Source organism: Hemiscyllium ocellatum, chromosome 14, assembly GCF_020745735.1.
Source record: "Hemiscyllium ocellatum isolate sHemOce1 chromosome 14, sHemOce1.pat.X.cur, whole genome shotgun sequence".
Classification (NCBI taxonomy): Eukaryota; Metazoa; Chordata; class Chondrichthyes; order Orectolobiformes; family Hemiscylliidae; genus Hemiscyllium; species Hemiscyllium ocellatum.
This window is the reverse complement of record NC_083414.1, coordinates 19,558,006-19,584,514: the sequence shown is the minus strand read 5'-3', so window position 1 is coordinate 19,584,514 and position 26,509 is coordinate 19,558,006. Positions and strand designations below refer to the sequence as shown.

The 26,509-nt window shown below is 41.9% G+C and overlaps 1 protein-coding gene across 1 annotated transcript in view; it reads left to right on the top strand.

Moving 5' to 3' along the window:
- LOC132822281 (interleukin-17 receptor C-like) overlaps positions 1 to 26,509 on the top strand; it is a 70,086-nt gene that overhangs the window by 30,712 nt on the left and 12,865 nt on the right. Inside the window, exons 6-16 of the mRNA XM_060835454.1 lie at positions 1,317 to 1,428; positions 4,084 to 4,128; positions 5,295 to 5,431; positions 6,660 to 6,716; positions 7,729 to 7,786; positions 8,938 to 9,125; positions 13,500 to 13,550; positions 15,756 to 15,801; positions 18,331 to 18,476; positions 21,347 to 21,397; positions 25,437 to 25,494. Coding sequence (XP_060691437.1) covers positions 1,317 to 1,428; positions 4,084 to 4,128; positions 5,295 to 5,431; positions 6,660 to 6,716; positions 7,729 to 7,786; positions 8,938 to 9,125; positions 13,500 to 13,550; positions 15,756 to 15,801; positions 18,331 to 18,476; positions 21,347 to 21,397; positions 25,437 to 25,494 — 949 coding nt within the window. The remainder of the gene's footprint in view (positions 1 to 1,316; positions 1,429 to 4,083; positions 4,129 to 5,294; positions 5,432 to 6,659; positions 6,717 to 7,728; positions 7,787 to 8,937; positions 9,126 to 13,499; positions 13,551 to 15,755; positions 15,802 to 18,330; positions 18,477 to 21,346; positions 21,398 to 25,436; positions 25,495 to 26,509) is intronic.

The window sequence follows — 26,509 nt, the reverse complement described above, 5'->3', positions numbered from 1 at the left end:
TTGCTTGTTCCACTAACATTTCCTACTGCCTTGCACCATCATCCCTTTTGTAACCAGTCTCCCCTATCTGTCACTGACTTTTGCTTTTGTTCCTCCTGCCTCCCTCTGCTCCATATTTACCACAAATCCAAACGAGTTCTAATTGTTCCAGTTCTGATGAAGGGTTACAGAGCGGGTACATGATCTCTGCTTCTGTTCACAGGTGCTGAACAATCCCAAAATTTTCCTGTTTTTATTTCCAAAGAAGCCAATCAACACTTCTCCATTTCGTTATAAAACCATTCTGCATCAAGAAGTGAACAACTTGTTTTTTATTTTGGAAATGTTTTGTAAGTTTTACAAACATGAGGAGGAATGTTTCTTGAAAGGAATATTTAGGATGTAGAATGTACTGCCTGGGAAGACAGTGGCTAAAGATTAAATGTGGCTTTTAAATACAAAAGGAGCCATAATTTGTATGGGTAGAGGAAAAGACCAGGAGCCAGGGCTAAATGGATTCATCTGGCTATCACATTTGGATTAATTTGCTCCTGCCCTGGATTGATCTAGTACAACCTTGGTGGGGCTGAATAGCCTCCTCCTGTGCTCTGCTGTTCTCAGATTCTGTGTGGTATAGACAGCCTCCTCCGTGAAAAATTTGAGCTGCCAATCTCAGCCTGAACTGAGATATTAAATTCTTACATTCGCTTAGATCTGTTTTGTCTTCTCAACTATACCGAATGGAGGAACAGACGGCAACTGTATGGCATATGTGCTACAGGGTGGAAAAGAATGGAATAACAGAAAACATTGCTGTCAGAAGTGAGGGACACTTTGAAACTGAACAGTTTCTGTTACATCCATGCAGTGGCTCTGCCGCAGTTGCAGATCAGATTTTGCCTGAATGTGTCAGCTCTTTCAGCTGAAGGTGGAATCGTGGGCAGCAAGATTTACTGGAATGGGACTTTGGACCACAGAGGAGATGTTACGTTCAGAAATTCTGGAAGTACAGGCTTCCTGGAATACTGAATACTCTGCTTGATGTGGAATGGCAACTTATTTCTAAGGAAAAAACAAGTTATGACCAAAACATAAGCACACATTTGGTCTACCTCATATACTAACAGACATGGGAAGTTTCCAGGTTATGGGGGAGGGAACAGACTTCTCTCTGTGATGTATATGACACAACGGAAACGCACCTCAGTTACACCATCTGCTGGGTTATAGAAACTGAGTAAGCTAACACAACATTTGAATAAAGGTGGTATTGTAGCCACAATAGCCTGCAGAGAAAAGCCTACAGGTAAAGCATTGTTCTTTACTTTTCTTAATAGGGTACTGTGGAGTTGAGATGCTTTCGAGCATACGTGAGCAGCAACGTTTTAATTAAAGCCTTCCCAAAACGTGCAAACCAGAAGGATTTGCAGCAGACACATGAAGTTGAAGGTGGGTAAGCTAACAGGAGGTAGCGTTGATCCTCAAATTTTCAGAGCCTTCCCTCGTGCTACAGGATACTGCAATGATTGAGTGGGGTCAGCTTTGAGGTGATCACTTTACTTGGGAAGGAGGTTCACTCATGCAATCAAAGCAGAGCACTGACCAGGAGGAGCAGGATATCTGCCATTCTGAATCCCTATGATCTAGCTCTAAATCCGCATTTCTAACCTAGAGCAGAATAAAAGTTATGGGGAGACGGGCCGCTTACTTGCGGAACGCTTCAGAGAACACCTCAGGGATGCCCGGACCAACCAACCCAACCACTCCGTGGCTCAACACTTTAACTCTCCCTCCCACTCCACCGAGGACATGCAGGTCCTTGGACTCCTCCACCGGCAAAACACAACAACACGACGGTTGGAGGAAGAACGCCTCATCTTCCGCCTGGGAACCCTCCAACCACAAGGAATGAACTCGGATTTCTCCAGTTTCCTCATTTCCCCTCCCCCCACCTTGTCTCAGTCGGTTCCCTCAACTCAGCACTGCCCTCCCAACCTGCAATCTTCTTCCTAACCTCTCCGCCCCCACCCCACTCCGGCCTATCACCCTCACCTTGACCTCCTTCCACCTATCACATCTCCATCGCCCCTCCCCCAAGTCCCTCCTCCCTACCTTTTATCTTAGCCTGCCTTGCACCCTCTCCTCATTCCTGATGAAGGGCTTATGCCCGAAACGTCAAATTTCCTGTTCCTTGGATGCTGCCTGACCTGCTGTGCTTTAACCAGCAACACATTTTCAACAGAATAAAAGTTACTCACTTACCTGGGGTGGCACGGTGACTCCGTGGTTAGCACTACTGCCTCATAGCACCAGGGACGTGGGTTCGATTCCTGCCTCAGGTGACTGTCTGCGTGGAGTTTGCATGTTCTCCCTGTGTCTGCGTTGGTTTCCTCCCACAGTCCAAAGATGTGCAGGTCAGGTGAATTGGCGTCACTAAATTGCCCATTGTAATAGGTGCATTAGTCAGAGGGAAATGGGTCGGTGTGGACTTGTTGAGCTGAAGGGCCTGTTTCCACACTGTAGGGAATCTAGTCTAATCTGTGGGGAAACGTTTTTTGGGTGAACATCCATGCCAAGAGCAAGGCAAGGCATGCTTCAGGAAGGACGTGATGGCTTTGGAGAGAATGCAGCAAAGGTTTATGAGAATGGTTCCAGGAATGAATGTTTCCAGAGATGTGAAGAGATTGGAGAAACTTGGAAGAGAAGGTTGAGAGGAGAATTGATTGAGACATTCAAAATTCATGACAGGTGCAGACAGATAGGGAGAGGTTGTTCATAATGGCTGCAAGGTTGAGAACCAGAGGACAATGATCTTACTGTGAATGGCAAAAAGAAATAAATTCAAAAGTTGCATGACGCCAGGTTATAGTCCAATAGGTTTATTTAAAATCACAAGTTTTCGGAGCCCTGCTCCTGCGTCAGGTGAAGTCATTTCGCCTGACAAAGGAGTAGCGCTCTGAAAGCTTGTGATTACACTAAGCCTATTGCACTATCATCTGATGTCATGTGACTTCTGACCTTCTTTACCCTATCCAACACTGACACCCCCATATCAAAACGAGACAAGGTTGACACAAAGAAACCTATTTTTGTAATGAATGGTTAGGATCTAGAATAGCTGAAAGTGCGGTGAAAGACTATTCAAATGTGGCTTCCAGAAGAAAATTGGATAAACAACTGAAGAAAAAGATTTTGCAGTGTGCTACAAGGAACAAGCTGGAGCGAAAGATTTGGTTAGAGGCAAAAAAACTGCAGATGCTGGAATCCAAAGTAGACAGATAGGAGGCTGGAAGAACACAGCAAGGCAGACAGCATCAGGAGGTGGAGAAGTCGATGTTTCAGGTATAACGCTTCTTCAGGACTGGGGGTGGGTCATGGGGGAGCTGTGGATAAAGGGAATGGCGGGGGCAGGGTGGTGGAGTGGGTATAGGTGAAGACAGGCAGAGGGTACGACCTGGTTGGTCAATGGGAGGCATGAATCCAGTAGGTGGGAAGGGAGGTTATTTGAAATTGGGGAACTCAATGTTGAGTCCTCTAGGCTGTGGAAGATGAGGCGTTGTTCCTCCAATTTTTGGTTTGGTTTGTTGTGGCAATAGAGGAGACCAAGGATGGTCGGAAAGGGATTGGGAAGACAAATTGAAATGTCCAGTGACTGGGAGATCCAGTTGGCCCCTGCGGGCCTGACTGAGATACTCGGTGAACTGTTCCCTACATTTACACTTGATCTCCCCAATGTAGGGAAGACCACACTGGGAGCACCTGATGCAGTAAACACGGTTGGAAGGGAGACAGGTGAACTTCCGTCTTAAATGGAAAGACTGTTTGGGGCCCTTGATGGAGGTGAACGGGGTGGTGTACCAGCAGGTTTTGCATCTTTTCCAGTTGCAGGCGAAGGACTAGCTGAGTTGCTTTAGAAGGAGAGAGGCTGAATGGCTGTCCGTGCTTTCAATATGGTATCTGTTCTGTGATTGTACAATTCTTATAATCTCCAGCTAAAACTTCACAGTATTGGGAAATAGTTATCCCTGTATTCTTTCACTACTGTACAAATTGAATGTGTTGATATGGAATTCCTAATGAGTCTGTTGTGGTTTTGTTGTGTAGATTGTACCTGGGAAGACTTTCTGGAGAACATAACATGGTGCAAAGGTGAGAAAACAGAATTTGACATTTATTATTTACATACTACATGCACTTTTTAAATTTATTATTTCTTCACGTCAAAAACGTAGAAGTGGTGAAGGAAGCTCCTAAGTTGGGTGGAAGAGTCCATTTCCATGCTGTCTATGAAATGGACAGCAAATAGAAATTTGTAAATGATCAAAGAGGTGCAGATTAGGTGGCTTAACCATGCTAAATTGCACATAGTATCCAGTACTGTGCAAGCTCAGGGTTAATTAGCAATGGGAAATGTAGCGTTATAGGGTAGGGAGGTGGGTGGGGGTGGGATGCTCTTTGGAGGGTCAGTGTGGACTCGATGGCTGAATGGCCTGTTTCTACACTGTAGAAATTCTATGATTTCCTGTGTTAGACTACATGAACATCAGCACAGCTCATAATGAATCTCATAACAAATCTGTAGAATGATAATGAACTTACTAACAAACAAAATTATTTCTGGTAGCTGTACAAGATCATGCAACAGTGCTATCTCCCATTTATATAGCACCATACGCTCAGAAGTATTGGGACCCAATAGAATAGATGACCAAAAGCTTACTCAAAGAGGTGTCTTTAAGGAGAGCCTAGAAGGAGGTAGGAGAGGTAGAGAATCAGAGGACTGGGGCCAGTTGAAGATGCAGTTCCTGAAGATGAAGGTGAAGGAAATCTGGGATATCCAAGTTGCAAGATTCAGAAAGATCTGGAGAAGGGAATTACATGATTTTTAACTGTCAGGTAAATCAAACTCAAAACTTACAATTGTGAATTTTGGCAAGTTTGGTTCTGAAGTTTGAGAGTCTCAGTATTTTTAAATCCACAGGAGCTTCAAAGCGTTCAAGTGTAAAAATCTTTCACATGATATCTGCAATCTTGCCTTAAAGTAATTTTCAAAGAGTGGACAGAATACTTGGAGCTTTTCTTGTCAATAATTCCTCAATAGATTCTTGCTTAAAATGTCCTGAAATAATGACAGAGAAGAACATTGAAATTACAATTAATGATGTGATATAACTGAGAGACATGACTTTATACCAAACCTTCAGATGCCAGGTTCAGTTTTCACTAATCCTAATGCTTCTTTGACTGAGGGAAATTGCCAATCTAACATGTTTTAGCTCAGATAAGATTCCTCATGTCAATCTCTTGTACTACAGTTCCAAATATAAATACTACACTTGAAGATGAGACACAGGTGGCTGTTATTAATGTACCAGAGAATTCCTACATGTTGTTCAAGTATAATGTGGTACCACCTTTCGACAGCACCAACCCCCTGGTTACTGACAACTTGGTAAGTGGTATTAGAGATTCTGTTATTGACATGGCTGTGTAAATCTGTAAACTCCTGGAAGTTCAACAATTTTATTACATTTCACTATTATATGAATACTGTCTGTAATACCACACACAGTGGGTATCTCTTACAAGACATCATAGAATGGCACTAAGCAAGGGATCACTGTTAGCCCATGACTGAGGAATGTAAACCAAGGTAAAAGTCAGATGATGAAGAGAGAAAACATGATAAAAACTTAATGTGTATTTGAAGAACAAGCACAGTCATGGGTACTATGTTCTTGGCTGCAGCTTGGGCTGAAATAGCTATCAGTTTGGTATTTGGACTAATTGATTTCATTTCAAAGTGTATCTCCTGCTATCCAGTTAACCTTAACTCCAAATCACAGTGAGTGGGTTTGTGACTGCCATCGCAGGCATCTACAAATGCCTGACTTCATTACTCTTTCTCCCCACCTTGGGTCCCCTGAAAAAAATGAGAAACATATTATTCTTTCCACTTTGCAGATTGGAGTGATAGGATTTGCTTAATCACTATCCATTGACTTTTATATTATTATAAACGTCGCAGGCTGGATTTATAAGGTTTTCTCAAAAGTTCAATCCAAAAGGCCTGGCTGGAGTTTAAAGAACATAGCAACAGTCTGATTAAAAACTCGTTTTGGTTTCTTCCCCAGAGCAATCTGAGGTTTCAGTTTAACAACTGAAAAACATAAGGTGCCCCAAATATTGTTATCTCCCAGTCTACTCGCACTGTAATGCAGTGCTCCAAAGTTTAATTCAAATTCTTACCAGATACTCAAATGTGGTCATTTGCTTGGTCAAGCCTTGGTCATCAGTCCACTATTTGGAAACCTTGAACCAAAGGAATTTTATACCTTTTGACAAATGGATTTGACTGAAGAACAATTTGGAGACTTAAAGTTGTGACAATGTAAGTAGGAAATAAGAGAGGCTGAGGGAGAAACTTGATGATTCACAACACCAGACTATAATGAATTGGTTACCCCTTTTACACCATTTTCAGATTATTTCAGTGGAAAAGATATTCAGGCAGGTTGTAAAATAGACAGCCAATGTGCTGTCACTGACTTAATATTGGAGCCCAAGACAAATTTCATGCCTATGGAATTGGTTGGCCTGTTATTTGTGCTTCAATGATGTTGAAAGGTGACTTGTTTATAAATATATGGAGTGATGGTTCTTCATTATTGTTCATCCAGAAAATGACTGAAGTACGCCTCAACTTTTCAGACATCGTCCCTTGCTTGTGCGTGCAGGTACGTGTCTATCATATCGTTCTATCTGAAATGTTAAAACTAAAATGTGTGAGGGGCTCTATTTCTGAATATGGCCTGTATTTATTCTATGTCTGGGTGGTTGCTGTATAGCTTGAGAAATCTGAAGGGACTTACCCTTAAGTAGCTTTAATAAATTGTCCTTGAAGACCAGCAGAACTCCCATGTGGTGGGCCATCTAGAGGGTTCAGATCACTCTTGAAGTTGCAACTGGCAACCCTCTCAAGGAGTTGAATGGATACTCAGGAGCCTCTCTTGTTGATGCTCCCTCTCCCACCAACCCCTTCAGAATGCTTCTTCTTGAGGCATTCTTGCAATTCAGTAACATCTCCCTTTTTTTGGTTTATTTTAAAAGCAGCAGCCATCTTTCTCCTTTCACATTAACCCATTGAAGAGCGCTGCTCTCAATAGTTGATAAGAACCTGAGGAAAGCTATTTCAGTAGTTTAGGAGCAGTGTCCTGTATAGAGGGTAAAGTTTCCACTGTGATGTTAATCTGTAAACGAGAGGGAAATTCAATTCTCTCTCTGAAGTCCCTCTCTGTATTACCTCTGAAGTCGCAGTTGGTTTTATACCATAAGGAAAAGTTTAAATCAGTATCCTATAATATTTTTGTTAAAGCAAACAGGTTTGTGTAAACCCTATTTACATTCAGTAGGCACCTTGATACCACTGATCAATAACATTTATTTATAAAAGTTTGTTGTATGATTGAGATTGGTATTTTCATGGGGTGTGTATGACTCCATGTGTAATCTAACTGCTACTTTTCAAGCATAATGTGCTGATATGTGTTTCAGCTGGCTGTGTTTTCTTTGTAAGATTGTTCTGATTACATGTTGTCATTGAAGTTTTGTTTTATTTATTTGAGATGGGGGGCTGGGGGATGGAACTTGTTATGTCCTAATGGATTAAAAATCAGTTTCCTGCTTGCAGTGGGAATGACAGCTATGGTTCAGACTGACTCTGCTTACACATTCCTTTGGTTTTAATAGGCATGGTCAGCAAAAATCGAAGATGCCATACGGGCTGAAAAATGTCCCTTTTCTGAGTGTGAGTTTGAGTGCTTCTGACTTTTGTGGCTTTGTTTTGGTTATTGTATATTTAAAGTGAAGACCTATTTTATTGCTTCAACATTTCTGTCTCCATTGTGTTTTATTTATTTGAACAATTAGCTATGTGATATTTAACATGAAAAGAAGAGGGTTGTAGTAACTTTTCTGAAACACATATATAATTTGTTACAATAAACGCAAATTACTGTGTTTCACTGTGACTGATACAGACTGAACATAGTTGTAATATCTCAATCGCATAGATTATCTGGGGATAAAAATCACTCGTGGAAGACTACAATGGATTGGCCGCTTGCCAGATCAATCATAGAACCCCTACAGTGTGGAAGCAGGCCATTTAGCCCATCGAGTCCACAGCGATCCTACCCAAACCCAACCCATCCCTGCATTTCTAATGCTATTCCACCTAGCCTGCACATCCCTGGACACTATGGCCAATCCACCTAACCTTTAGAGTGTGGGAGGGACCCAGAGCACCCAGTGGAACCCAGGCAAACACTGGGAGAATGTGCATACTGCACACAAGCAGTCACCCGAGGGTGGAATCGAACCTGGGTCCCTGGGGCAGCAATGCTGACCACTGAACCACAGTTCAGTGATGAAGGAGTCACTGGCTAGCTAGCATTTATTGCCCATTTATTGCCCAGCCCGCTGTCCAGTTTTCCTGTCGATCAGTGATATTTTTTAGTGTGAGTGTTTTTAAAAGACGATGGCTGATATTTCACTACTTTCCTGATTCATGGGATCATGGGGTAAAAGCCAAGCAGATTCAGGAAGTGAGTGACAAGCCAGTAAATTATTTGGTATTCGTTATGGATTGATCCAAGGAAATCCTGACACCATCTTTATGTATCGCCCGGTCTTCTAGTCAATGCTGAGATTCAGTTCTGTACCTCTTTGCAGCCGAATGGCCTTCCCTTACTCCTAATTCTTGTGATTGTGTCTAACCTATTGAACCATTCGGTTCCTATTAATAAATAGGAATATTTTCATTTGGTATTACCTTAATCTGTCCATATTGAAAAGGATTTATCTAGTTTACATTTGTGTAGTGCTCCCTCTCAACAAACATTTCAAACACGTGCAGAGCACATTTTGATTTTTGTTAAATATATTAATTTATTTTAGATAAGCAATTTCAAGAAAACATTTGGAAGTTGAGCAGCCTGGCAGTGGAATACAAAGGGAAAGCACTTCAGTGGACATTCTCATCACCATGCAGTATTGTGGGGGAGATTTCCCTGTGTTCAAAGACTGGAGAAAGTGCTGCACTATGTCACGAGATCCCTCATTCCAGGCAGACAATTCAAATTAATGTAAGTCTTTTCATAGATCATTAACATAATTCTAAGAACAGTCTCGGAGTATAGCATTTCAAGTTGGAGTTCATATCACTGGGAAGTAGCATATGGGATTATGTTGATGGTTGTCCACGGGTTATGTTTATCTGAATTCACTTCAGCTGAATAAAATGTAGAGTTGGAAAACAAATGAATGCTCAAATATCCCAGGCCCAGATGAAAGATTCCCCTCCAAAATGTCGACATGCATTTCCTGGATGAGGGAGTCACTGGCTAGCTAGCATTTATTGCCCATCCCTAATTACGCAAAGAGCAGTTCAGAGTCAACCACATTGCTGTGGATCTGAAGTCACATGTAGGACAGACCAGATAAGGATGGCCATTTCCTCCACTAAAGGATATTAAGTTAAAAATCACACAACACCAGGTTATAGTCCAACAGGTTTAATTGGAAGCACACTAGCTTTCGGAGCGACGCTCCTTCATCACACACACAGATATTCCTACACACACACACACTCTCACATACACACAAACACAGGTACACACAGATGCGCACACAGACACCCACACACACCCTTATAGACACACACACTCCTACACTCACACATGCACCCCCTCACAGACTTAAGATATTCTACACACACACACAGACACACACACACACACACACACATTCTCACACACACACACACACATTCTCACACTCACAACCCCCACCCCAGACAGACAGACACACACAGACAGACAAAGATCCACACGCACACATAGATTTTGTGTGGTGAATTTGTATTGCAGAGTTACATTGCACTTTGCTCAAAAACTGCATACATTCATGTAGAACTCTGAGCTCAAAAACTGCAGGAATTTATGTAAAACACTGTTATCTCACTTTTTAGATTAGAAGCAATCTAAACATCAGGTCATAGACAGAGAACACAGGGGGCTAACACCTTCTTCAACAAAATGTCTAGCTATCACCAGCTAACAGCTAACCCGAGAATGCAACTTTTGAAAAAAAGGGTTTTGTGATTTACACATGAAAGAAGTGAAACTATCACTGTATTCTAACAGATGAAAGGCTTAACAGACAATCAATTTTTCAATGTATAATTTCAGTTACATCACACTGCAAATTTTTGATATAAATTCTGTGTTACAATCGAGCCCTCCACAATCACCCGATGAAGGAGCATCGCTCCGAAAGCTAGTGTGCTTCCAATTAAACCTGCTGGACTATAATCTGGTGTTGTGTGATTTTTAACTTTGTACACCCCAGTCCAACACTGGCATCTCCAAATCATAAAGGATATTAGTGAACCATGTGGGTTTTTTCCTCAGAATCAGTAATGGATTCATAGTCATTATTAGACTCTTAAGTTTTATTCAATTCCAATTACACTATGTGCCATTAAAGGGTTTGAATCTGGGACCCCAGAACATTAGCTGGGTCTTTGGATTAATATTCCAGCGATAATATCACTAGGTTATTGCCGAGGTCAATTCCTGTTGTATCCTGTTGTGTACTTCCAGTACTTCTCTTTATTTCCAATTTCCATTCATTAGTTTGGCATTTTATTATGTACATTAATGCTTTAAATCTCTTCATTTCATAATTTTCTGCTCTTCCTTCCTTTCCTTTTAAGGACCTTATCTGAAGAGTTGTGACTATGACAGTCAACACTGAGACATTGCACTTTATTTTTTTAAGTTCAATGTCAGGCCTGAAATGATTGGATGTATTGTTTATCCTTAGTTGTCCTGAGCAGGGACTGGTGACCTGTATACATTGCCAGATGTTCCCTTGCTGAAGTTGCAGGTGAATGGTTTGATTTATCACTTTATCAGAGAGTTAGGGGTCAACTTCTTGGACGTGGGACTGGTAAATAAGTAGAATTGACTGCGTAAAAATAGCAATTTTCCGAACTTAAATATGTGACAGAACCTTTTTGAGTCTTTTATGACAATGCTGGTAGCAACAATGATGTTTTTGAATTCCACACTTCAAGTTCTCCAAGTGATATATCCTCTTGATTATTAATTGAGATCAATGGATTACGAGCTTGTACTACATTGACTTATCTTGCAGATTTTCAGCATGGAATCTGGGCCAGGATCCTTTCCTGGTTCTTTCATGCATTATTCATGGACTAAACCTGACAACCCAGGAGCAGAGGCATTTTAATCCTTTAAGAGTTTCGTGAAAGCCGCTCTCTGAATCTAGACAGAGTATTTGTGGACTAATAAGCAGACGCACATCAGCACTTCAACTCACCATTCATAAGAATTTCCTTTCTCATTGAGATTCTATAGATACAGTGGGTGTTCTGTGCTGGGAAGGTTCACCAGATTGCGACATCTGTTACAGTCTAAACAAAAATACAGGGAAAAATGTCATATTTAAAAATGATACATTTGTTTGTGATAGCCCTAACATGTTGTAATATCTCATTTCTTCTACTGTAAGAGGCAATAAGATTTTATTTTCTTTGAGGGATTTTATCACTGGAATTCTCATGCCCAGAAAGTAATGGAAGCCGTCTTGTTAAATTTATTCACAGCAGAATTGGACAGAATTTTGATAGAAGAGGGAGTCTATGACTATGAGGGCAGACAGGAAAGTGTAGTTGAGACCATAACCAGATTAGCCATTGCCTAATTGGTGAATTGGCCATGCTAGATTGCCCATAGTGTTAGGTAAGGGGTAAATATAGGGGTATGGGTGGGTTGCGCTTCGGCGGGTCGGTGTGGACTTGTTGGGCCGAAGGGCCTGTTTCCACACTGTAAGTAATCTAATTGATTGGCAGAGCAGGCTGAAGGAGCTTAAAGCCCTAGTCATATGCTGGAATATAGGCCTTCAGAGCATTATAGAAGCAATCTGATCACAGGTTATATATTTTCTGGTTAATTCTTCAATTTTCTGAGGAAAGTTTGGATAGATTAGGTCTATACTCATTGGAGTTTGGAAAAATGTAAGACCCTGAGGCAGGCTAAAGAGGATAGATTAGATTACTTACAGTGTGGGAACAAGCCCTTCGGCCCAACAAGTCCACACTGACCCTCTGAAGAGTAACCCACGCAGACCCATTACCCTCTGACTAAAGCACCTAACTCTATGGGCAATTTAGAATAGTCAATTCACCTGACCTGCACGTCTTTGGACTGTAGTAGGAAACTGGGGCACCCGGAGGAAACCCACACAGACGCAGGGAGAATGTGCAAACTCCACACAGACAATTACCCAAGGCTGGAATCGAACCTGGGTCGCTGGTGTTGTGTGGCAGTAGCGCTAACCACTGAGCCATCGTGCTGCTCTCAAAAACTGAAGTTGTCTAGGATTTGAACCTGGGACCTCTTGCACCCAAAGTGAGAATCATACCTCTAGACCAACAGGCTGCTACAAGATGCTGAGAGATATTTTGTGGTTGCGCCCGAGAAGGCAATTTAAAAATAAGGGGTTTTATTATCTGACAGAAATGAGGTAGAACTTCTCTGAGGATTGTTCACCATTTCTAGAGAGACCAATGGAGGCTAGGCCAATTAACATATTCAAGGTTCACTTGGATTTTTCAATGACGATTTTTCTGGCAGAGGAGGCTGGAAGGTGGAGCTAAGCTCACAATCAGATCAGCCACAGTTTTATTGAATGGGGTCCAGGGGCCAACTCCTCCTTGTTATGATGTTCTTATGGGGAGGGAATGCACTGCCCTGCGGCACCCACTGAATCGACTGAAGGGCAGCACAGTTGCTCTGCGGTTAGCACTGCTGTCTCACAGCATCAGGGAGTCAGGTTTGATTCCAGCCTCAGGAGACTGTCTGTGTGGAGTTTGTATATCCCTTTTACACATCACCCCTGTCCCATGTCTATGTGGGCATCCACCGGGTTCTCTAGTTTCCTCCCCCACACCAAAGATGTGCAGGTTAGCAGGATTGGCAATGGTAAGTTGCCCATAGTGCCCACTGGTGTGCAGGCTAGGTGGATCAGCCTTGGGACATGCAGGGTTATAGGGATAGGGTAAGGGCAATAAGTCTGGGTGGGATGCTCTTTGGAAGGCCAAATGGTCTGCTTCCACTTGATAGGGATTCTATGATTGAAATCTATTCACAATAATGTCAAAACTGAGGCAGTACTGCAGTGCAGAGGATTACAGAGACAATCTGTTGCTAACTAGTATCGCTAATGTCTGTGTCAATATCGCTGCTACTGTATTGGTAGTGGCTGTGTCATAGTCTGTGCTAACATTGGTATTTCTCAGAATATTTATTGCTGGAATAAGTATAAGTAAACACACACAAATCTAAACCTGAATACGAGTCTTTGGATCTTTAAATGCTGTTCTCTGTCAAAAGAGTATTATTCTCAACTTTTTCATTTTCTCTTCCAAACAGAAACTGAGTGAATTCCAAAGTGTGGATCCGCACCCCTCTCTCTGCATCAAGGTATTTATCGATGCTACAATGAGTTAGACAATTTTAATTCTGAAGATGGATCACAGGACCCGAAATATTAACTCCGATTTCTCTCCACTAGTGCTGCCAGACTTGCTGAGATTTCCCAGCAATTTCTGTTTTCATTTCAGACATTTTTATTTATGTGGCTTCTTCATCTACTGCATCTTTTTATCCATTGGTACTCCAGCACTCCTTATGGATTAAATATATTCTTTCCCTTCCTACCTTTCACATTTTTGCACATGAAATTGACCTCCATTGTTCTCTCCTTATTAGAACCTAACTAATCTACCAATAAAGTTTCGATTTTGTGTCAGAAGTAGAACACTACATACTGTTAAATTTTCATCATCCATCCCTGTGTTCACTGAGCTGCATTGATTCTTATTCACTGAAGTTTCCATTTCAAAGTTCCCATTTTGTAATAACATAGGCGGTATGGTTAGTAAGTTTGCAGATGACACCAATATTGGAGATGTATTGGACAATGAAGAAGGTTACCTCCAAGAGTACAATGGGATCTCAATCAGATGGACCATTGGTCGAGGAGTGGCAGATGGATTTTAATTTAGATAAATGTGAGGTGCTGCAAAGGCAAATTAGGGCAGGACTTATACAGTTAATGATAAGGCCCTAGGGAATGTTGCTGAAAAAAGAGACCTTGGAGTGCAGGTTCATAGTTCCTTGAAAGTGGAATCTCTGGTACATAGGATAGTGAAGAATATGTTTAGTGTGCTTCCCTTTATTGGTCAGAGCATTGAGTATAGGGGGTGGGACATCATGTTGTGGCTGTACAGAACATTGGTTAGGCCACTGTTGGAATATTGCATGCAGTTCTGGTCTCCTTCCCATCGGAAGGATGTTGTGAAACTTGAGAGGGTTCAGAAAAGAGTTACAAATATGTTGCCAGGGTTGGAGAGTTTGAGCTATAAGGAGAGGTTGTGTAGGCTGGAGCTATTTTCCTGGGAGCATGGAGGCTGACGGATGACCTTGTAGAGGTCTATAAAATCATGAGGGGCACGGATAGGGTAAACCGACAGGGTCTTTTCCCTGGGTTGGGGGAGTCCAGAACTAGAGGACATAGGTTTAGGGTGAGAGGGGAAAGATATAAAAGGGACCTCAGGGGCAACATTTTCATGCAGAGGTGGTGCGTGTATGCCAACAGGAATGGTGGAAGTTGATACAATTAGAACATTACAACGTCATGTAGATGGATATATGAATAGGAAGGGTTGGGAGGGATATGGGTCAATTGCTGGCAAAGGGACTACAATAATTTAGGATATTTGGTCAGCTTGGACGAGTTAGACCGAGGGGTCTGTTTCCATACTGTATATCTCTACGACTCTATGTATTTATCTATCCCGAATTCCGTGAAGTATGTTGAGATTCCTGTTCCTCCAATTCTGGTCTCGTTTGGATTCCCATTTTAGTAGCTGCACCATTTGCATCCATGCCTTCAGCTCCCAATGCTTAAATTCTTAAATTGTCTTCCTGCACCTCTTCACCTGTCTACTTTCCTGTCTACCTCTAAGATGATTCTTATGGAAAAAATGTTTGGTCATCAGTCCTCATAGTCCCTTAGTATCAACATTTGTTTGAAAACACTGATGTGAAGCATCTTGGAATGTTTTACCATGTTGGAACCATTATATAAATGCAAGTTTTTGTTGGTTGCATTTTAATGGCTGAACATCACCCCTTCAACAAGATATTCAGGGAATCTCAGACTTCTTACAGTGCAGAAGGAGGCCATTCAGTCTATCAAGTATGTGCCAGCTCCCAGAACATTTGAGCGTTTTTCCCAATTTCCTGCCTTTTCCCTGTAATCCTGCACATTTTTCTATTTAAATAACAGTCCACTGCTCTTTTGAATGCTTCAATTGATGCTCACAGCTGTGCATTTCACATTCTTTTTATGTAAATATGATACAATGTTTAAAACAACGAGTTTCTGCAGGAATGTGGGACTCTGAGCCAGTGTTAATCTTAATAGTGAGAGGGACCAAATGTTGCATATTCACTCTTTTAACTCCCAAAGGCTACTGTTAATTATCATTAAGCCAAATAACTGATAGTCACAGAAACTAAAATAATGCGTTTACTTGCTGCTTTTGGCTTGTGGGTTAATGTTTCTAAATTGCCTGCTATGATGCCGTTTTTCTTTTCTAAACCTGTTTTTTCTTTACTTAGATTACCTCCGGAGGTCATGTCAATTTTAGTTGCCCTTTTGATTCTGGTGAGTAGAATTTACCTGATAGTTTTCGGTTTATTGACAGGCTTTTTATAGAATAGAATCGCTACAGTGGGGGAACAGGCCATTTGGCCCAACAAGTCCAGGCGGCATGGTGGCAGTGGGTGGCACGGTGGCACAGTGGTTAGCACTGCTGCCTCACAGCGCCAGAGACCCGGGTTCAATTCCCGTTTCTGGCAACTGGAAACTGGAGTTTGCACAGTTTCCCTGCGTGGGTTTCCTCCAGGTGCTCCAGTTTCCTCCCGCAGTCCAAACATGTGCAGGTTAGGTGAATTGGCCATGCTAAGTTGCCCGTAGTGTTAGGTGAAGGGGTAAATGTAGGGGAATGGGTCTGGGTGGGTTGTGCTTCAGCGGGTTGGTGTGGACTTGTTGGGCCGAAGGGCCTGTTTCCACACTTAAGTAATCTAATCTAACCTAAACTAGAGGGCATAGGTTCAGGGTGAGAGGAGAAAGATATAAAAGAGACCTAAGGGGCAGCGTTTTCATGGTAGGTGGGATTGGATTGGGGTGGGATATCTGGCCAGCATGGACGAGTTGGTATGTTTCCATTCTGTACATCTCTATGACTCTGTAAGTCCACACCTACGCTCCAAAGAGTGACCTACGCAGACCCATTCCCCTACATTTACCTCTGACTAATGCACGTAACCTACACATCCCTGGATACTATGGGCAATTTAGCACGGCCAATTCACCCAAACTTACATCGTTGGACCATGAGAAGAAACCAGAGCACCAGGAGGAAACCTCACAAACACAGGGTCCATACAGACAGTTGCCTGAGGCTGGAATTAAACCCGGATCCCTGACGCTGTGAGGCAGCAGTGCTAACCACTGAGCCACTGTGCCACCATGTCTTCTAACTGTTTTTATAGCACTTCTCAAGGTCTGAATTTACAAAGGACAATACATTTTATTGACTCCCACTCTGGTTCAGCATATTTGCTGCTGAAAACCTCCTTCGTGTTTTTGTTACCTCTCGACTTGACTTCCTGCATGCTCCTGCTCTAGTCTCTCATCTTTCACTCTGCATAAGTTTGAGCTGACCTTTACTGCTGCCTGCTGATTCTGACCCATTACAGTTCCCATTTATCAATAAACTCTGTGTTTGCTGATCTATATCATCTACAAATTGAACAGCGCCTCAACTTTCAAATTCTTCTATGGTCACACCCCTCCCTATCTCTTGCTCTACATGAGCTACGTGTGTGTGTGTGTGTGTTTGAGCGCGCGCGCAATCCTGAACTTCAGATCATTCTCGATTCTGCTCAATGGTCACCCACCATTGACAATTGCTCCTTCAGTGAGTTGGGTAAAGAGTTTTAAATTCTCTTGTTAAACTTCTCTAAACCTCTTTCTCCCTTTAACCATCCTTATAATTTAACCCTCCTTACAACTACCTTCTTGACCAAGCTTTTCATTATCTGCCCTAATATCACTTTTTGTGCTTTAGTGATAAATGTATTCTGATAATGTTCTTGTAAAAATGTCTTGAGATCTTTTGCTACATTTAAAGGTGATATGCAATTACAAGGCTTGATTTAGATGGAGAGTGGGACATGTGCCTTGGAGAGTTTCTAACCTGGGCACCCAACCCCGGACATAGTGTCCTTGAGCAACCACCCTCCCCCCACCACCCCCCCCCCCCCTCCCAAAATGCTGTACTTGGACACAACTACTACAAAACTAAACGGAGGAACTAGATAAGAACATCTGAGGCTCAATAGGCTCTGGGCAGACCACATTTGGAGTATTGTGTGCAGTTATAGGCCCCACAATCTCAAAAAGGATGTACTGGCCCTGGACTGTGTTCAGAGTTTCACAGTAAAAAATGAGGTCTGCAGATGCTGGAGATCACAGCTGAAAATGTGTTGCTGGTTAAAGCACAGCAGGTTAGGCAGCATCTCAGGAATAGGGAATTCGATGTTTCGAGCATAAGCCCTTCATCAGAGTTTCACAAGCAAGATCCCAGGAATGAAAAGCTTAACAAATGAGAATGTTTGAGGACTCTGGATCTACACTCAATGGAGTTTAGAAGAATGATGGGGGAATCTAGTTGAAACATACAGAATATTGAATGGTCTGGACAGAGTAAATGTTGGGAAAGTTTTTCCATTGGTAGGAGAGACTAGGACCCATGCACTCAGCCTTAGAGTAAAGGGAAAACCTTTCAAAACAGAGATATGGAGAAACTTCTTCAGCCAGAGAATGGTGAATCTATGGAACTCATTGCCACAGAAGGGTATGGAGGCCAAGTCTTTGAGTATATTTTTGACCAAGGTAGGTAGGTTCTTGAGTATAAAGGGATTCAAGATTACAGGGAGAAAGCGGGAGAGTGAGGTTGAGAAACTTAACAGCCTTGATTGAATGGTGGAGCAGACCCGATGGGCTGAATGGCCTAATTTCTGTTGTTACATCTTATGGGAAAGGAATAGAAATAGATTTTCTTCTTGTTAGGCAATCTCTAAGGCCATTTGGTCGTGTGTGTGTTCTATGATTGCTTTGTTTGTTTAGGTCATTCACTCCTATGGAAGGTGAAGTCTGAAGTGAAGCACAGAAATGTCACCTTGACTATACTTCATGCAATAAATGAAATGAACTTCTCGATCTGCACTGTGAAAGGAAGCAAGTGTGATCATTTCCTGCAGAACATGGAAGTCGTAAGTTAAATTTGTAATAGACAACTGCTTCAATGTGATGGTAGTTCATCAATTAGACTAGTGGTGTCAATGAAAGCTGCATTAGACCAGACTAAATTAAGACAGAGTGTTTAGGCCTGAAATAGTTAGCAGAGAAAATAAGAAAAAAGGGACAAGAGCCGACCATACTGTCTCTCAAAGTATGCGAAAGTGAGGACTGCAGATGCTGGAGATTAGAGTCAAGAGTGTGGTGCTGGAAAAGTACAGCAGATCAGGCAGCATCTGAGGAGCAGGAGAATCAACGTTTCAGGCAAGAGCCCTTCATCAGGAATTTGGGTTTTTGCCCGAAACATCGATTCTTCTGCTCCTCAGATGCTGCCTGATCTGCTGTACTTTTTCAGCACCACACACTCAACCCCAGTCTCTCGATGTAGCCATTCAGTTTGATCATGGCTGTTCATTGCCCTTACCTCCATTTTGGAATGGGTAATAAATGCTGGCCTAGCCAGCAATGCCCCCATCCCACGAATGCTTTTATTAAAAACAATATTCTCGTCAATTCACTCATCTAACATTCTGGGCAAGAGAATTCCAAAGATTCCGAACCCATTGATTGAATACATTTCACCTTATCTTTGTCTAAAATGATAAGCCCCTTTATCATAAAACAATGTCCTTTGATTTCTTCATTTCCCAACCAGCCTGTCAGAATTTACCTGATCAATCCCTCTCAGAATTTTGCATGTTTGAGTGACATCATCTCTTTTTCTTCGAAATTCAGAGCCCCTTTGGTTATCAAATGTAGTGCACCCACTGATCAGAAGCCTCCTCATGTCGCCTTGAGCAAATGAACCAAGGCAGTTGTAAGCTAACCTGCTATCCAAGGCCATTCAAAAGTGATGGAGAATGTGCAGAGAAGGTTTACGAGGATATTTTCTGGTATGGAAGGTGCTAGCTATGAAGAAAGGTTGAGTAGTTAGGTTTATTTTCATTAGAAAAAAGGAGATTGAGGGGGGACTTGATTGAGGTTTATAAAATCATGAAGGGTATAGACAGAGTGGATAGAGCCAAGCTTTTTCCCAGGGTGAAGGATTCAATAACGAGAGGTCACACTTTCAAGGTGAGAGGTGGAAAGTTTAAGGGGCATACACGCGGCAAGTACTTCACACAGAGGGTGGTGGGTGTTTGGAATGCATTGCCAGCAGAGGTGGTAGAGACAGGCACCGTAGATTCATTTAAGATGCGTCTGGATAAATGCATGAGTAGGTGGGGAGTAGAGGGATACAGATGCTTAGGAATTGACCGACAGGTTTAGACAGTACATTTGGATCGACTCAGGCTTGGAGGGCTGAAGGGCGTGTTCCTGGGCTGTAAATTTTCTTTGTTCTTTGATTTGCTAGGCCACACAGCCACTCCTACAAAGAGAATCATTATGTGGGGAAGTTCACACATGAGCAGTTCCATTCCGGTGTCTTACTTTAACCTAGTGGATTGTGCTTTGTGTTCCTTTGCTTAATGGAGTTACATGTCTTTATTTGTTCATCTGTGGAGATGCATACCCATGCAACCTGGGGACATTGCATGAACACTTATCAGAAAAAAAGAATGACCAAACAGTAAGGACTGCTCAGGAGCTTAACCAGAACACAATGGGATTGTACAAAGCCAAAGAGAATCTCTCACTTACTGATTCCGTTAGAAACTATCAGAAATTGATTCTGACTGGTTTATTTGTTTTACCTTATCATAGGGAAAGAGAAATGCATTTTCACTTCATTTACAAATAGTGTGTGATCTGAGTTTAAATCTGGCTCACAATTTCTAAGTTCTCAAAGGGTTTCAGTTGAAATGGGCTCATCAGCTCCGAGCTATCTCTTAATGTGAGGCAGAGTACAGAAGTACATGGAATTTGGTGATAAATTTCTACTTGCATTCAGTGTGACCATATTGGTAACTGTCGAAGAGTGTGGCGCTGGAAAAGCACAGCTGGTCAGGCAGCATCAAAGGAGTAGGACAGTTGACATTTCAAGTATCTGCAGTGCTCACTTTCTTCCATATTGATAACTAATTTGGCAAATTATGGGCTAGAATGCTGAGCAATTATAAATGTGGGATTATTGGATAGGATAGGGGCTGAGTCTGGGTGGAATGCTGTCTGGAGTCTCAGTGCAGATTTGAAAGGCCAAATAACCTCTTTCCACACTGTAGGGATTCTGTTTTATTTAAATTGATGGTAGCTGTATCCTTGTGGGCGGCACGGTGGCACAGTGGTTAGCACTGCTGTCTCACAGCGCCTGAGACAGCAATTCCCGACTCAGGCGACTGACTGTGTGGAGTTTGCACGTTCTCCCCGTGTCTGCGTGGGTTTCCTCCGGGTGCTCCGGTTTCCTCCCACAGTCCAAAGATGTGCGGGTCAGGTGAATTGGCCATGCTAAATTGCCCGTAGTGTTAGGTAAGGGGTAAGTGTGGGGGTATGGGTGGGTTGCACTTTGGCAGGTCGGTGTGGACTTGTTGGGCCAAAGGGCCTGTTTCCACACTGTAAGTAGTCTAATCTAATGTGACCATACTATCAGTTGGGAGCTCATGATGTTGAACAGATATCCAAAGTGGAAAACTGATTCCATTCCTCAGCTGTAATTTGCCTTATCTTTTACAAAATTTTCCTTATTTTTGTAATAATAAGGAAAATCATTATTACAAAAACTATCGATTGATGAGCCATTACAATGGCTTAACCTGTTGTAATATTAGTTGCTACATTTGGTATGTGGTAAGTGAAAGACGTTCCTTTATTCAGAACTGACTAATTATGAAGAATTAGATACTTGCATTCAATATACCTTGTGTTTATGACTGTTACTAATTTCAATTTTCTTCCATGACTAACACAGATTAATGAGCAAATGAAGCAACTAAATCTTATTTCACAGGACTGCTTTCAGGTTAGTAACATTACTCACTCAATGTTTTCTTAAATGGTTCTAAAAGTGACTTTGAGGATAAATGGACTGCCTGGTTCAGAAATGCATCTTACAGATTAGAAATATCCCTTAATTTGATTCCCACTCAGTAACAAATCTGATGATTGGAGTACCACATTTGGCCTCAGCAATTTTGAATCTGAGAAGCAGCAGGGATCTCAGAAAATGAGCCCGTGTTTGTGTTTTCCATCCCAAGTGAATTGGCTGAGGACAGGAATGGTCTTGTCTGTGATGTTTTTCACCTCCCAGTAGCCACTGAAAGGCTCACACAGGAAGACTGATGATGTGCCAGAGCTTTACTGGTGTCTGAGCATCAACACCTCAGCACCATGGGAAGGTAAAAAAAAGTAATAAAAATGCTGTTTATTCCGCATTGCAAGACAAGATCTGCACTGTGGAAAATATAATTTCCTGTTTCTTTATTGGATCAGGAGCTTGAAATGTTCCAGGTAATGCAGCATTCTTCGAACCATCTTGGAGACAATAAAAAGGCAGCTCCACCTGAATGCTAAGCCCAAAATCTTGCAGCACCTTGAACATGATGGGAGAACCACTGGTGTCTCCTCTGAATGACTCAGTCATTGTGCCACAAGAATAAAATTAGTGGGTGGCACCGTGGCACAGTGGTTAGCACTGCTGCCTCACATGCGCCAGAGACCCGGGTTCAATTCCCGACTCAGGCGACTGACTGTGTGGAGTCTGCACATTCTCCCCGTGTCTGCGTAGGTTTCCTCCGGGTGCTCTGGTTTCCTCCCACAGTCCAAGGATGGGCGCATCAGGTGAATTGGCCATGCTAAATTGCCCGTAGTGTTAGGTAAAGGGGTATGGGTGGGTTGCGCTTCGGCGGGTCGGTGTGGACTTGTTGGGCCGAAGGGCCTGTTTCCACACTGTAGGTAATCTAATCTAAAAAGCACGCAACCTCAGCCAAATTCTTTGAAGTTGGGGGTGTGGGGGCTTCCTCTTCACACTGGCCACTCCAAACCCTGGATCTTTGTAATCTTTAAAACTGAAAGAACAGATATTGTCTCTAATTTGAGCGTACGCACACAATGTCCAGAGCTGCTGATGTCCTATACTATTGGATCTTCCACCTCGGGAACCCATCTACCTTCCTAAATTGGCAACAGAAACAAGGTTGACCTGTTAACTAGCTGTTCTTTGTGCATTGCAGAAGTGAGCCTGAAATATTTAATGTTAATACAATTCTGCTCATTCAGGAATTGGCTTAGTGGTTAGCTGCTGCTGCTTCTCAATGCCAAGGACCCAGGTTTGATTCCAACCTTGGGTGACGGTCTGTAGGGAGTTTGCACATTCTCACCCATGTCTATGTGAGCTTCCTCTGTGAATTGTGGTTTCCTTCCAAAGTTCAAGATGTGCAGGTTAGGTGGATTGGCCATGCTAAATTGCCCATAATGTCCGTGGATATGTAGCTTGGGCATGGAAATTGCAGGGTTACAGGGATATATTGGGGCAGGGTGAACTGCAGTTTGAAGGGGCCGTGCCAACTCAATGGGCTGAATGGCCTGCTTCCACACTTTTGGGATCATTCCAGTCAATCGAGAAAGCAAGTTACAATAAAAAGTGATATATTTGCATAAAATCTCAACCACAGGTGAAATTTCTGAAACAAAAATAGAAATTGCAGGAGAAACTGTATCATCTGTGGACAGAAAGCAGAATCAACATTTTGGGTCAGAACTGGAGAAGGATCACTGGACCCAAAATGTTGACTCTGCTTTCTCTCCATAGATGCTACCAGACCTGCTGAGTTTCTCCAGCGATTCCTGGTTTTTGTTTCACATTTCCAGCATCCACACTTCTTTGTTTCTTGTTAGGTACATTCCTGCCCTTGGTCAGACCTTTGTCCCACTGCGTGAAGAAGAATCTGATGTGTCACATCAATGTGAATCATCTTTTGCTGCTTTCCTTTAAGAATGAATTTGGAAAACATTAGAGAACATCAGTTTTGTAACAAACTCAATAGCAGTACTTAATTGCAACCATATTTTCCAAGACGTCACCTTTCTTGTCAGGAAATCTGGCCATATGAAGCATAAAGGGAGTAAGCTGCCATAAATTGAGGAAAATGAAGGTAATGGAGGGAGAAAGAGATAAAGGACCACTGAACTAACACAGTACTGGACTGATGTTTAAGTCTGGATTAAGTGTTTTCTGGAGTTGCATTTGAACCCAATATTGTCTGACTCAGATAAGTCAAATATTGAGTCAAAGTGAATGAGGATAAACAGTTTGCAATATATTTACATGAGGTGGAGCTGCCATTTTACTGGCTGTAAGATGCACTGCAGGAACTTGGTGAGGCTCCTTTGATAGCACTTTCCAAATATGCAACTTCTACCACTTAAAAAAAACAAAGGGAGCAAAACATATCAAAGTGCCAGTACCTCAAGGGTTCCCTTCCAACACAATATCCAGAATTGGAACTGTATTGCTATTCTTTCATTGTCATTGTGTCCAAACTGAAACTTCCTTCTGAACAGCGCTGTGGATGTACCTGCACCAGATGGATCCCCGCCATTCAAGAAATCCAATTATTACCATCTTGTCAAAGGCAATTATTTTTAGGCAATAAACATTGGCCTTGCTGGTGATGCTCACATTTCAAGAATAAATATTTTTAAAAACTGCCCTTTCAAATGTTCAAAAACAGATCTGAATGATGACATTTAAAAATGTCAAACAACAATAGTTTGAATAAACAATTATTGTTTCTTCATTGAAATGATTAAATCAACTGCTCACTATGATAGGTTAATGCTGTCAATATTCTAGCATAGAAAGAACCTATATTTATACAGATCCTCATCATTCCATCAAGTTGTTCCAAAAGCACCTGACAAACAATGGATTACTTTTGAAGTGCAATCATTTTTGTTAACTAGACAAAAGGAACCATGAATTTTGGACACAGATAGGGTAATACAAATAAAGACAGGACTTATACAATTAATGCTGCAGCCCTAGGTAATGCTGTAGAACAGGGAGTCCTGGAGATTCAGGCATATATTTTCTTGAAATTTGTATCACAGGTAGGCAGGATAGTTAAGAAGGTGTTTAGCATGCTTGCCTTCATTGATCAGATCTTTTAGTATAAGAGTTGAGAGTCATGTTAAGTTTATACAGGATATTGGTGAAGTCTCTTCTGGAGTACTCTGTGCAGTTCTGGTCACCGTGCTACAGAAAGATTATTATTAAACAGGATAGAGTTAAGAAAAGATTTACCAGGATGTTGCCAGAATGGAAGCTTTGAGATATAAAAATAGATTGGACCTTTTTTCGCTGGAACATAGGAGGTTGAAGAGTGACCATATAGAGGTTTATAAAATTGTGAGGAGCATAGATAAGGTGAATGACACTGGTCTTTTCCCTAGGGTGAGGGAGTTCAAAAACAAGAGGGCATATTTTGAAGGTGAGTAGAGAAAGATTTAAAAAGGATGCAAGAGGCAACTTTTTTTACACAGAATGGTTCATGGGCGAAATGAACTGCCAGAGAAAGTGGTGGATGCAGGAACAGTTACAACTTTTAAAAGACATTTGGATAAGTTCATGAATCAGAAATGTTTGGAGGGATATGGTCCAAACGGAGGCAGGTGAGACAAATTTACTTTAGGCATATAGTTGGCACAGGCTAGTTGAACCAAAGGGTCTGTTTCCCTGTTGTATGACTCTACAACACAAATGGACAACCAGATGGTTTGCTGTCTTTTGCCAGTGTTGGGTGGTGGAAAATTTATGCCACCAGGGATCTTTCTGCTCTCTTCCGAAGAGTATTAACTGGTGCGGGTAAGTGGAGTTGAAATGCCCATCAGCCATGATTGAATGGCGGAGTGGACTCGATGGGCCGAATATGTCTTATGGTTTTATGGTCTTATGCCTCACAAAAGACATGGCAAAATGTGTGGTAGAGAATAGCTTGCCAAGACAATTGATATCAACTCAAAATGGCCACCTAGTCTAACAGAGTCCTTGTATCTTTCAGGTCTGGAGATCAGATGTGAAGTTCTCACCCAGAATCACCATTTGTCCCTTTGATATATGTAAGTATTATATAATTTATTAACATCCCAACAAGATTTTATTACAGTGAGCAAATTTAACTATTTTTACTAACAGCAACAGTTTGTTCATACATAGTGACCAAATCTTGAAAGCCAGTCTTGCAGAGGTATAGAGTACGTACTCAATTAGTCTACATTAGAAACATTCACACTAAATGGGCATTAATGTGTATGAAAATATCACAGCAGACATTCTAGCATGAATAAGGCTTCAGGTAAAAAAGTCTCTGTGGTATGCAAACAGGGCCAGACAAGGAAGTATTAAGTGAAAAAGTGATCAAATTTGGATGCACTAATTAAGGATCTGCTTTCCTTCCCCTTTCAAATTCAATCCAAGTCACTTTTCAGAGATAGTCCTATTTTCATTCATTCATGAAAAGAGGGTGTCACTGGCTAGGCCAGCACTTATTGCCCAAAGAGCAGTTCAGAGTCAACCACATCGCTGTGGATTTGGAGATGTAGGTCCAGCCCAGGTAAGGATGGCAAGTTTCCTTCCCGAAAGGACATTAGTGAACCAGATGAGTTTTTCCTGAAAATTGACAGTGAGTTTGTGGTCATCGATAGATTCTTAATTCCAGACTTTTATTGAATTCTAATTCCATGGCAGAATTCGAACTTGGGTGTTCAGAATCCAGAGACCTGAGTCTGGATTAATAGCCCAGTAATAGTACCACCAGGTGGTCGCCTCCCCCTAATTTTGCCCTAATTCTCTCACAATTTTGGTTCTTTGCTTCTGCTGCTGTGCTGGAGCTGTAGGACAGAATTTCCTGGATTCCAACAGTCTTTCAGTACCTTTCTTTTGAAACCAAATATTAATATGCCAACATAAAAGTGACATGTAGAAGATTTTAACACCCATACGTATTACAGTCAGGGGCTATCTTGTTCCCAATTGCTCTTCACACGTGTATACTTTTCTGAAAATTTAATCAGCTAGAATTCAGGAATAGGACTTTAAAAATGGCACTAATGCTAATCCTGATGTACTGCTGTC